General features: G+C 40.2%; 1 protein-coding gene across 1 annotated transcript in view; it reads right to left on the bottom strand.

The window, feature by feature from the left end:
- Positions 1 to 12,744, bottom strand: part of PCLO (piccolo presynaptic cytomatrix protein) — a 318,336-nt gene extending 305,592 nt beyond the window's left edge. The window contains exons 1-2 of the mRNA XM_041413394.1: positions 12,503 to 12,744; positions 5,364 to 6,597 (exon numbers count right to left, since the gene is read on the bottom strand). Coding sequence (XP_041269328.1) covers positions 5,364 to 6,597; positions 12,503 to 12,744 — 1,476 coding nt within the window. The remainder of the gene's footprint in view (positions 1 to 5,363; positions 6,598 to 12,502) is intronic.
- Between the last annotated feature and the right edge of the window lie 420 nt (positions 12,745 to 13,164).

Genomic DNA, 13,164 nt, shown 5'->3' on the forward strand with positions numbered 1-13,164 from the left:
TGACATCTTTAGCTATGCAGATTAATTTATTATTTACTTGTGTTAAAAACTGTACAGGCCAGCTTTCTGGACTAATGAGAAAACACTCCAGCATATTGTAGAATATTGCTCAATTAAATTATTGGGACACTATTCCCCATACAGAGGGGTTTTGCCCCTTATGTAAAGAAAAAAAAAAAAAAAAGGGAAAAAACCACAAGGCATCACTGCTATTTCTACATCAAATCCTTAAAGTAAAGCAGAACTGTGGGCACACAGCCTTCCTCTAAGACAGAAACAATGTGGGAGTTTGTTTAAGAATATTCCATGGAGAAAAACAGTATCCTGTACTTCCATAACCCTTCTGCTTGAGGATCATTACAATTTTCCCAAATGTCTGTGCAGAAGTTGTGGCTAGGGGCAGAACTATAGGAACTACACTAACTTCATTTCATCACAAAAATTGTGAATAATCCCCATTTGCATAGAAACTGCAGTGTTAGTAACACTGGAACACCTCAAGTACTCTTTGCACTAAAGCAAATATTTCACACTTTTATGGCTTTTAAATGGCAAAGAAATAAGTCTTGTTTGCATCTGCTCTCTGATCAATTTGAACTCAGACTAAAGTCCATCAGTTTTACAGAACTCTTCTCGCTTTACTTCAGCACAGTTAAGAGCTGGTATTTAAATAACTACTGAAAAATTTTTTAAAGTCTTGGGATTTGCTGGAGTTTTTTTAAACTCATTTCTATACAACTTGTGATGACTATAATAGCTGATAATTAGATTTAGGTTCTTGATTTTTTTTCAGTTTAATTTTCTTTATTTTAAATTATTATATATTGTTCACCCTATACTACCTAATAATAATGAAAAAAACCGACAAAAATTAATGCCATTCTGACTGTTTAGATTCTGTTTAGTTACTGATCCTACCTCATGCCCAAGTATGTTTAGGGAATTTAGAGCTGCAGGATTTTAAGAAAAACAAATACAAATACCAAAAATAATTATAAAGATTTGAACTAAAATATTATATTTTTAAATAAAATCTTGTGATGTGATTGTAAATATAAAAAGAGGTAGAAACAAAAAAAAAAAAAAAAAGTTCTACTTGAGCAGAAACCATACACTCCACTTTGAGAAAGTCAACTGTTTGGGATTTCTGATTCCTCTCCTTGGAATTTTTATCACTCCTCTCTTTTCTGTTATGAATAAGCTTTGGTACAGACATATTGTTTGGAAAAAAAAATCATAAACCATAAAATATTTTTAAGAATTCCCTTTATCTCTGCCCAGAAGAACTCTTGTCAAGCAAACAAATCCTGTAGCAATACACAGCTTCACATTATTTGAAGGTACAATTTTCATTAAGTATCTATGTATAAAATTATACCCGGCCTCAAGATTAATTTCAAATGTTCTCTTTAAAGTACACCAAAACAATGGATGAAATATGATCTTATGTATATAAAATTCATGTAAAATAATCCCTCCTCAAAAACCACCTAGAAGACAGGCATCCACATCTCCACAGACACACACCCCAGGTGGCTCCAGGAGCAGAACACACATACAGCCAAGGGTCCAACATTAACAGCTCTAACAATCCACTTGATCATCAGCTTTACAGATGACCATCATAAAGAATGTAATGACTTTGTTATTACCCTTTAAACCCTTGCTCAGTCTGGGCTGCATGTATCCCCCAATAACTAGTTCACAGGGAATGAAAATTTACTCCAGCTGTTGAGAATATGTGCTAATCATTTAGATTTAACTACAGCAGTTTGTGCTTTTTGCCTTTTTTCCTCAAGACACCTTTGTTCATTTTCTGAAAGCCTACTCCTATTTGAATGTTCTAATGGGCTGAATCTTTTTTTGGGAAGTGCTGCTTTCAGTTGCTAATGGCTCAAAGGAGTGGGTTTGGGAAAATCAAATGGTAAAAAAATTAGAAAAACAAGTCACCATGTAGTAAAAGATACACTTCCTACAAGGTTCTGATGTACATGAAAGGCAAATGGAATAGAGTACCAGTCCTCAAACCTGCTTATATAATTTTTTCCATTACTTTACGCAACTGTTGCTAGGCAGTCATGTGCCATGGTGATGAGTGGAGTATGAATACCTAGACAGATTAGAGAGAAATATGTTACTGAACACTTATGTATGATGCGTTTTCTCTCCAGACTGCTGTACAAAAGACACCAACCATCCTTCTTCCTCAAGAGGACTGCTGTGTCAGATGGTTCAGAGAAACAGTTCAAGAGATCTGACCTTGTGGCAATACAGGTATCACTTTCTGCTCTTAGTTACAGAGTTCTCTCTAGTGAGTTAAAACAGACAGAGTGCATGTACTACTGAATTTTAAATAGAGGTTTAAATTAATAAAATGAATTAAATTTTTTTTATCTGCATTTTATAATGGCTTTAAAATGTATGCAATCTACTTCCTAAGCCAGTTTTTAAAGCTTGCAAAATTCTTTTCAGGATCAGCTAGGAGTATAGAACACTGAAATTTAGAAAGATCTACATTGGAAAAATTATTCACTTGATTAGTTTTGGAGACTGAGCTAACTTGTAAGAAACTTTTAAGGAGACTGTATTAGGAAAGCAATTGCAGCAGCTGCACAAAGGGGAAATTTCAGAGAACAAAAGTCAAATGTTTTTCTAAATAAATGCCTTCCACTCCCCACATCCAATTTGAATTTATTGCTTTCCCTAAGTAATGTGTTTAACAGAAGCAGTAAAATCAGTAGTTACTGAGGACATGGGAAAAGCATAATATAGGATTCCAGAATCATGAAACATGACAAAATAAATAGCAGGGAACACTAAAGTAAAACAGTAAAGTCAGCAGGTGCTTGGGTAAGACACAGAATTTTGGTCAATAATACTTCAGGAGAAGTTAAAATACACGAAGCCAAAAGAAAAAAAAATTGCACCATAAGCAAGGAAACTGACAGCCAAGTCACAAACCATGATCTTCCTGATAGATGGGAAGAAGTGGATAAAGTATTGTAAAAAAGGAATCAGAAACTTTTGATAATAAGCTAAATACTTAAAGGAAACAAAGTAGAAGGAAAAGTTCATAATAACTCAAGTGAGAATCTTGGCAGGTGAAATAAGTGAATTTTTTGTCCATGCCAGAGCAGGTTCTATTAACTTTGATCCCAATGTTCAGTAATAAAGTCAGGTGTGATATTTGTCACACTTCAATGGCAGACTGGAGCAGGACACCCACAATGATGTTTCAGTAAGACAGCTGGTGGTGCAAAGCTGAGCAAATGAGAAAAGCCTGAGTGGGAGTCAGGAGATTGGAACTAATAGCTGAATAAATTAGATGCCCAATACCTTCATTTTCTGAAATGATTTTATCATTAAATAAATGCATATCCTGTGCCTATTTCAATGTCTAATATGAAATTCAAATTTGTTTTTACATATGTATGCAATCAGTTAGTCTTAAATGCAGCTGTATTTATTGTCTAAAAGTCCTGAATTTCACACTTACTGAGTACCCACTTCAAAAACTAGTAGTTATTCACAGGATTTCCAAATACTTGGAAATCTTCTTACATAAACTCTCTCTCAAAACCTGTTTCATTTGAACACACCAAAGTTGTTGACCAATTCCATAAGGAATCTGGAGCTTTTAAAGGAATACAAACTTGTGGCTTCAAGAGACTCCAAGAGCGCACTACAGACATTAACAACTCAGCACTCACAAATAAATGTAAGAAGTTCTGGCCTAAAACAGTGGCAGAATTTGAAAGGAAAGGTTTGTAATAAAATTTCCTTGTTGACTATAGTATCAGTACATCACATTTCTTGCCTGTTTTATGTATTTTCTTTTACACCAGCAGTCAACAATGACCTTTCCTCATGTAGACCCTGAAATATTGACACCTGGTTAGGTGCAGATGCTCTGAAGTTTCTGCATACATATGTTCAGGTCACTCCTTTTCAGTCCAGGCTTCAGTGCCAGCTATCTCAATCCTGAATTTCTCTAAACACAAAGAAGGCATTAACACTCCTAAACCAAGCAAAGTGCTACCAGTGATTACTGCTATTAGTATTTCCATCTTAAATTTGCAATTTTAACAAAAAAAAATTAAAAAATATCATATTGCTGGATGCAAAAAGTCTGCTGTTTGTTACCAGGTAGCCACAGATAAATGTGTGCTGGAAAGAAAACCAGCCACTAGCAATGTCCTTCAATCATTGTGATACGGAATACACAGGTTGCCCAGAAAGGCTGTCAGGGCTCCATCCTTAAAGACATTCAGCTCTGGCTAAACCTGCTTTAGGTGGCACTCCTTTGAGCAGAAGTTTTTAGACTACGCCATATCCAGAGCACCTTTCCAGCTTCAGAAATTCTTTGATTCAATTTTAATCATACAGGTATTATTTATCAGGTTCAAAATACAGTAGTAGTCTGTACTTCTTTGTGTGTGCTTCTCTGATCAGCTAAATTAATATCACAGCAAGACAAAAAAAAAGTTTTCCAAATATCCCCTCTGATTATCATTAGTTAGCCTTTGGTGCCAGATCTACTATGCTTGAATTGATAAAAGTATTGGTACTGAAAACAAACCCCAATTACTTTGCAAATTTAAAAGTAGCATATCAGGATGTACAAGAAGCTGAGCAAACAGTCACATGAAGCCTTATTCCCATGCAGAGCAATAAAGGATATGTATAGGCAATAAATCAAGCTACCACAAACATCAGGTTAAAATAAATTAATTTTAAATCCCAATATTGCTTTCTATTCCATTTTTGTGCTATAGAGTTACATCAAGAACGGTAATGAAGGTTAGAAATAGTCCACAGAGATCTTAACATCCCGCAAGAATTAAATAATCCATGTAGCACCAAGTCAAACTCATGACTCAGGCTTTCAACTAACACAACTGAACACAGACACAGTTGTAAAGCAAATCCACTCCACATCCTTTCCTAAGCCACACACTGGAGCTACGAACACTGATTTTTTAATTTTTTTTTATTAGGTCTTATAGCAGCAAAGATTATTTATCTATAAATGTATTTGCACGTGAATATTGTGGTCAGATTAAAAACATGGACAGCAAGTGATTAAAAACAATCAAAATGAATCAAAAGTCACACTGGGGTTTCTCCTCTTTTTATATGAAGAGATGAGAACACATTTTAAATCTATAGGAGCAGAGAACCATTATCTTCTTTTTTTTTTCTTCCAGTTTCACCCCGTTTTACTCTTAAGCAGTTATCTGAAATAGCATTAATTTTAACTGAACTTGTTAAATTATCACAATGGTATATGTAGTACATTGGATATTTTAACATAACAAAGGCAAAATGAATTCTTTGTGAACATCAGTTTGAAAATTACTCACCTCTGTGATATGAGGATTAGGATTGAATCCACACAGGCTGCAGACTACAGTGTGACACTGGGTGCATGTGTTGTAGTTGGCCTTTTCAGGAGTGTGCAGCAGCAGCTCAGTGGTCGTACAAAGAGGGCAGAAGGTTTTCTTTGGGGCAGTCTCAGTGGGTTGACTTGCACCAGCTTGCGTTTGCTGTGGGGGTTTTTCAGGCCCTAGTTGCTGGCCAGGTGGTTTTGTAGGTCCTGCTTGTTGTGCCGGGGGTTTTGTGGGCCCTGCAGTCTGAGAAGGTGGTTTTGTAGGCCCTGCCTGGGGTGGCACTTGTTTTACAAGCCCTGTTTGCTGTGGAGGTGGCTTCCCAGATCCAGGCTTTGCAGGTCCTGCTTGCTGAGCAGATGGCTTTTCAGGTCCAGGTTGCTGACAAGGCTGTTTTGGAGGCCCTGTCTGCTGGGGAGATGGCTTTACAGGAGCTCCTTGCCGTGCAGGCTGCTGCGATGGTTGTTTCGCAGGTCCCGGCTGCTGCGATGATGGTTTTGTGGGAGGTGCTGTTTGGGACGTGACTTTAGTGCTGTCTGGTTGCTGTGGGGATGGTTTTGTTGAGCCTGATGAAGGTTTTGCAGAAATTTGTTGTTGAATGGGTTTTGTTGGTTCTGATGGTTGCGGCTGAGATTTCTGTGGTCCTCGTGGCTGGGCTGGTTGTTTCGCTTGCTCTTGCTTAGCATCTGCTGGTTGGCCATGGCCTGATTTCTGAACTTGCTTTGGTCCCCCAGGCTGCTGCTGCTGCTTGGAAGACTCAGTTTGTTGGACAGTAGGTCTGACAGGTCCTTGTTGTTGAACAGCTGGCTTTGGAGACTGTGGTTGAGTTGGATGTTTCGCAGGACTCCTCTGCTCCTCAGGTTTCCCTTGCTCTTTCGGGGCAACTTTTTGTTTCCTACCGGCTTCTTCATGAGTTGTATCTGAATCCGATATCAAATCAAAAGGATTGAATTTGTTCACAACTGAAGTGACTGCACTCAATGGATTGGCTTCTGAGAGAAAACTGGGCATCATACTTGGCTTCTGATCTTCTTTAAAATCAGTCCTGGACTTTGACTCCCGTAGACTGAGAGTAGAAGGGCTCCTTCCAGGTGCCCGTTGTTCTGTCTTCAGCACATCTACTGTTCTGCTTTTACTTAAACCTGGTGGTCCTGGATCTGGAGGCTTACCTGGTTGTCTGGGATGGCGGCTTGTATCAAGTTCAGGATGTCTGCAAAGAGAAAATGTGATAAGATTAAAATAAGCCATGACATAATAAAAATTAGACCAAAAAAAAGATGTATCAGTAACCCCGGAAGTGCTCTGGTAGCGCTGTGAAGTTTCTCAGTGCTTAAGCATTTTCAAGACCACGGCTTATAACAACATGAGTGTAAAAAGTATTTAAATAATCACTATTCTTTAAAGGCTTGTACAAGTATTCAGTCACAGATTGTTTTATTATTTAGAAAATAATCTAATACAACAACATTTATCGAGATATCCCTTTATTCAGAATTCTGAAGAGATCAAAGCTAGAACTTCCTATTATACCTATATCCAAATTATTAACTCTCCACCCTAGTCCTCAGGATATAAAAAAAATTAGGGAGACAGAAGACTAAAAGAAACAAAGGTGTCAAAATTAACAGATCAAAGTACAGCCATACAAAAAAATGCACAATTCAACATGCTTATGTACTTGTGTTCTGGATACTTGTACAAAATTTGGATATATTTACAATTCAATATGCAGCAGGGATTTAAACTCCTAAAAATCATGTATGTTAAGGAGTATATGCTTCTTTGTAAAGTATTTATTTTGTTACCCATCTGCTCACAAATCAGAAGAGTTCTCCATCAAATAAAATGGATTTCAGTTCAAAGTTAGCCCTGAACCTTTCTTTTTCTTCTTTGCAAATAGCTACCATACTGCTTCTCAGCATCATCTGGACAATTCACTCTGACCAGTATTAAAAAGAACACCACATTACATTAGAGAATTGGGGAAAATCCAAGCAACAATATTTTTCTGTATGTTTATTCAGAAGAAAATGAAACTAAGAATGTAGGAACCCAAATCAAGACCATGGCTTCATACGTGGCACAGTATTTTACTTGTCGCTATACCTGGCTGTAGCACAGGAAATAACATTGTTGCTCAACAATATAATAATATTGTTGCATTGCTGCTAATGCTCAGGGATGTAATAAAATATTCTGTTCAGTGCTACCACTGAGCTTCTGCTGGAAGATATGGGCCTCTCTTCAGTGTCACAGAAATGTTGTAAATATAAAATTTTCACTTTTCATTTGGAGAGAACCAGTCACCTGTGATCCTAGTTTGCCAGACATGACATTTTTTCTTGGGTATTCATGAGCAAAATAAACAATCACTTACTAGATTTAACTACATTCTTTGATTAATAAACAGATAAATAAATGCACAATTTAAAGAGGTTTTTTTCAGAAGTCTGCAGAACCATCTACAATAGCCACATTAAAAAATGTATTTTACATATTTAATGTCACCACGAGTTTAGCAGTATGTCTGATTAGCGTTTGGTTTCCATTACATGGCTAGCAATGGCAATACAAAAGGATAAAGCTAAATGGTAGACTTTTCTGTGTAGTTCTCACAATGTGGGATTTCTCATAATCTTGTATCTGACTTTTCTGTTAATTAAAAATTTCCTCAAGTAATACTTGTTAAGGACAAACTGTTTCCAGCCTTCCACAATTCCATTTATTCTTTCCAATTCTTCTGTATTTATTGACCACAATAGTTGGAAGCTTATGACCCTAATGTGCAACCCACTGAAGTGAGTAGGTGCTTTTCCACTGGCATCAGTGAACATTGATTAATTCACAAATAGGATACTTCAGAAAAGCCCAATGATAATCTAAATCTTTCAAATATTTTGCATTTTTGCTTACTAAAAGAGCAGTTTTATACTCTGATTAGCAACTAGGTAGGTCTACCTGCAGTTCTGTTTCTCGTTATTTAGATAAGCACTCTAGGTTTATCAGAAGAGGCACTGCTTACCATATGAAAACATTTCAACTAGTCCATTAGCAACTAGTCTATTTCAACTAGTGTATTAGCATGGTACAACTTCAGCATTCATGTTTGTAAATGTTCAAACTCTTAGAAGGCTTCTTTCAACAATGATAAGAGTGAAAAGGGAGGAGGGAAATAAAAATCAGTGCTATTGAAATTCAGGTCCAGAAATAGGGTACTACGTCCATGCCTAAGCCTTACAATGTGAAGGTACAACAGAACGGGGAGAGGGGGGAATCCCAAACAAAAACCCAAGCAAAAAACTCCAACCATTTTTAAAAACTCAACTTGGAAATTAGCAAGAAAAATATATTGGAGTGAAATTCTGCTACAGCTTGCATTTTTATCAAATAATGTGTTCCATAAATTTCCACCTGATCAGATATCAGCTCTAAAATGAGATTAAAACCCATGAATCTAGGAAATAAACTCAGGAAATTCTCTTCAAGGCTACTGGTATATTCTGAAGAGCTGACTTGTCGTGCCTTTGTACATACCAGTGTTTCTATGCAATGGAGACAGTGCGTGATTAACTAGTGGAAGAAAAAGCCTTGGAAAGATAAGCTTCTTGAGAAATGTTACTTCTGTCAAAAGCCAGGACTTGCTCCACTTAGTTTGAGGTACCTGAGACTTGAAGTCAGCTTGTCTACAACCATTTTACATCAAACTACAGACTGATACTGAAAAATCTTAATTGAACTGGAGAATCAGAAACCTCAGACTAAATCTTGACAAGAATTTTACAACAATTTTCTAGCTTTCAAATCCTTTGAATCATGAAAAGGCCTTCAAACCAGACCCAACATACAAAATAATTTAGTTCTTCCTCACATAATATTTTTCTTTGTACTGCTATGTTTCCTCTCACTGTGGTCTTGACTCATGGAACTCATCTCTACTCATTTACATATTAAAGCCCAATCAAAGCTTACTTTAAAGTAAGCAGAGATTTAACAAAAGGACTATTGGTCTAGTTCTTCAATTTCATAACTACAAGCACCTGTTAAGAAGGCATGTCTTCTCCCTGTTCATCAATATTAATAGTTTCAAAGACAAATGCAGTAACAATGCAACTAAAAGGTAGTTAGATCTTTTCATACAGAAAATGAAAAAGAAAATATATGTATGAACTTATGCATCCTCCAGTGGCCAACTTTTTAAAAAATACGTATTTCTTCTAGAAAATATACCATAAGTATATTTCAGAAGCGTGACACTCAGCAAGACTTCTTAGCATTTCTTACCAAAATGCGGCAATTCTTTTTTTTTATTTATATCAACTGTGACCAACTTATTGAACTGGGGGAGGGGGTGGGGGGGAAAGGACCAAAAAACCCAAGCAGCTGTATTAGATGGTCATATATTCAACTGGCCCCTTTCAGATATAGTGTAATTCCTCAGGAAGTGAACACTGCCACAGTTACAGAGTCATTTGATGAAGCTAGAACAAATGGAACTTGCTTACACATTGACTGTGCTTGTTTCAGATAAATTTCCCAACCATGAATTTTCTGAAGACAGGTAATTGGAATAGTATAGAAAGATTTCCACAGATCCTAAGCACCTCACTGGAACCTTGAAAATGAAACTTTCTTTTTTTTTATTTTTTTTTTTCTTCTAAATAGTAGGACAATTATTAGACAGTTCACTTCAGGTGCTCTAGATCTAAATGCTTACATTAAAATTGACAAGACTTAAATGCTAAAACCTACAGAAGTTCTAGAATGTGCAGCATTCATTTTAAGGTGGTAGAGGTGCATCTATGATACCTGGCACATATATTACTTACTGTTAAAAAGTCTGTATTTGCAAAAAATGTTACCTCAGGACACCAGCAATCGTAAGGAATTTGTGTGCTTTAGGGTTATTTTGGGAGCAGGAATGAGAGCATTTAGAATAGAAAATAATTATTAGACTCTAATGTTATAATTGAAATCATGAAGGAAAATCTATTTAATATGCTAAAAACTAACAGTCGCTGCAATAAGGACACTGCCAAAATGCAAAGCTATATGGACTGAAAGCCAGAATTCCTCTTTTGATCACACTCTGTCACTTAACATTTGGACTGGAAAGAAAAAAAAACCAACAAAACTAGTTCCAGTTTTACTCTGGAAGAGGGTGATCTGTAATCCTTAGGAGAGTCTTACTCCAAGGGTTTTGTTTGGATCAGGTTCTTGATAATTACTGCAAACATTCTTGGTAGCTCTCAACAGCAAAGAAAGCAAACAGCAAGAGGAGCAAATAAAGCTACAAACCAAAAGACAAGACAAGTAGTAACTTCATTACAGTGGGACAAGCACGAAGATACTATGATGGGAACTGCTATAATAGTCAAAGCTGACATTCTGACGCAAGGTAAAAGGCTGTAATTCACAAATTTAGAGTCCTCTTACTTTAAATAGATGGTGGAAGTATGGTATGCTAACAAGATCAAAGTAGCTTCTGATATAAATATGTTTGTAGGAAAGCAGCCATTTATAAATGCAGAGATATTCACATTGCAATGAGTTCAGTCTATTCTAATGACTTCCAAGAACAATTACCCTTATTTTTTCATGCTATTGTTCCAGTAAAAAGTAAGATTCAAAGTACTTGTGTCTTTGTTCATAGAGAGTTATGAAAAAGGGAATTTTGAGCTTAGTTTCGTGGAACTAAAGAATATTTATTTTTCTCATTAACATTCCTCATTAACAACAGAAACTGTGCAGAGACCTGAATTGGATGGAAAATTTTATTTTACACACAGTGCTAATGCCTGATCAATAACTAAGCAAGACATGAAATAGGAAGATTTGACTTCCAGTTTCAAAAAATGGAGACCATCATCTCAGGTATAATCTCAGTGACTCCAGTAATTTGCCCAATAATTAATTTAGTCCCACCCTCCTTGCCTCTCTTCTAGAATTCACTTATATAAACCTGATATTATATAAACTGAATATGCATGTGGGGTGAGGTCAATGCACCGTGAAAGAGTCCAGGAAGCTCCTTCCAGCTTCCTCCTTCAAGACAAACAACACACCCAGCCCCGGAGTCGGAGAGCAACAGAGGCGCCGGCCTTAGGCGATGGGCCGGGCCAGGAGGGGGTTCAGGACCGAGGACAGCGATACGGACCAGGCAGGGCCGGTGGCTCGGGGCCGGGGCAGGTGGGGGTTCAGGACCGAGGACAGCGACACGGGGCCGGGAAGGGCCGGCGGTTCAGGGCCGGGCCAGGCGGGGGTTCAGGACCGAGGACAGCGACACGCGCCCGGGGAGGGCCGGTGGTTCAGCACCACGGACAGCGGCAGCCCCGAGGAGCCGGGCGGGGAGCGGGCTTGTTGCACGTCGAGCGTGAATTCGCGGAGGGGCAGGCAAAGAACGGGGAAGGAAATCACCCCAGCCTTCGCAAAAGCACAATGAGGTAAAGTCGTGACTCTCCTGAACACTGAATACCGTGGCAAGCAATTTAATCTATTCAGACTCTCCCCTTCCAACTAATAAAGGAAAAAAAAAATAAAAATAAGGGTGAAAAAATAGGCTGAAACAGACCTCCTCAATCCATGACTATTTAATGAAGCCAAATGATAGTTGCAGAGGTTCAGAACTGGCAGAGTATCGGCCAGCAAATGTATTATGCCCAAAAGCTTTGAAAGATTCAACAAGATTCTGTCTCCAGACGGTTGCAGAACCCATCCGCTTCCCTGGCTCCTACCAGAGCTGTGGGGCATCCAGCCCCGTAAAGCACACACCCGCACACAGAAAACCACAACGGTGTCTGCACATCTCTCCCCGCCCCGACACAGAAACTGCCCGTGCTCCAGATCAGTGCAAGGCAGGAAAGGAGGGCGCAGCCCACGGAACCGGGGACCGCCGTTATTATCAGAGCCCGCTGTAGCGGGGGAAAGCAGAGGGTGCAGGCTCCGTGCTGGTGCCCGCGCCCGTGCGGCCACCCCTTCCCTCCCTCTGCCAGCAAAATGGAACGCCGGCTCCGGGTGCAGCGGGCCCAGATCGTATTGCGACTCGCCCCCCGCCCCACCGCGAGGAGACGGAGAAGGGGGAAGGGAGGAGCGGGAGAAGGGAGATTTTCCGTGCATGCCTTTGCATGGGAGGCGGCTCCGCGCCGGCGAGGTTCCCTCTGGGCAGCCCCTGCGCCCTTGACATGACAGCGGCGATCTGCCTCCTCTCCTCCTCGCTCAGCTGGCTCAGGTCCGCCTCCACCCCGGCCGGGACCAGGCTCTGCAAGGGGGCCGCGGAGCCTCCGCCATCCCCGGCTGCCGCCGCCCCTTCGGGGAAGGCGCCCAGCCCTTCGCCTCCTTCCAGGCTCGCCTCGTTGCCCATGGCCGCCGCGGCTCGCCGCCTCTGCCGTCGGGCGCAGACCGGGCTGGAGGGCGGCTCGCAGCCCCGCTCTCCCGCGGGCAATCAGGGCTCCGCGGCCGCCACCACGGCCCCGCGCGGCGGCAGCGCCGGGGCCGGGCTGGGCTCCCCGCGCCCCGGCCTTTAAAGGCACCGCCGCCCCCGCCCCGCGCGCCCGCCGCCTCTTGAGGGACAGAGCGGGGAGCCGCGACCGGCCCTGCGGGTGCTGCTGTCTCCCGCTCTCCTTCCCTCTGCGTCCAAGGATGTGCTCGCGAGCAGTTAAAGCTTTCAGAAGCCTCGCTCGCCCAAAGCAAAGTAAGAGGGACTGGAAGATGCGCCTGGAGGACACCCCCCGCAAGCAACCCCCTTCAGAGTACAGTCAGCGAGGTCGGATTGCTCTGTGCC

Source organism: Onychostruthus taczanowskii, unplaced genomic scaffold (assembly GCF_017590055.1).
Source record: "Onychostruthus taczanowskii isolate IOZ18803 unplaced genomic scaffold, ASM1759005v1 scaffold41, whole genome shotgun sequence".
Taxonomy (NCBI): Eukaryota; Metazoa; Chordata; class Aves; order Passeriformes; family Passeridae; genus Onychostruthus; species Onychostruthus taczanowskii.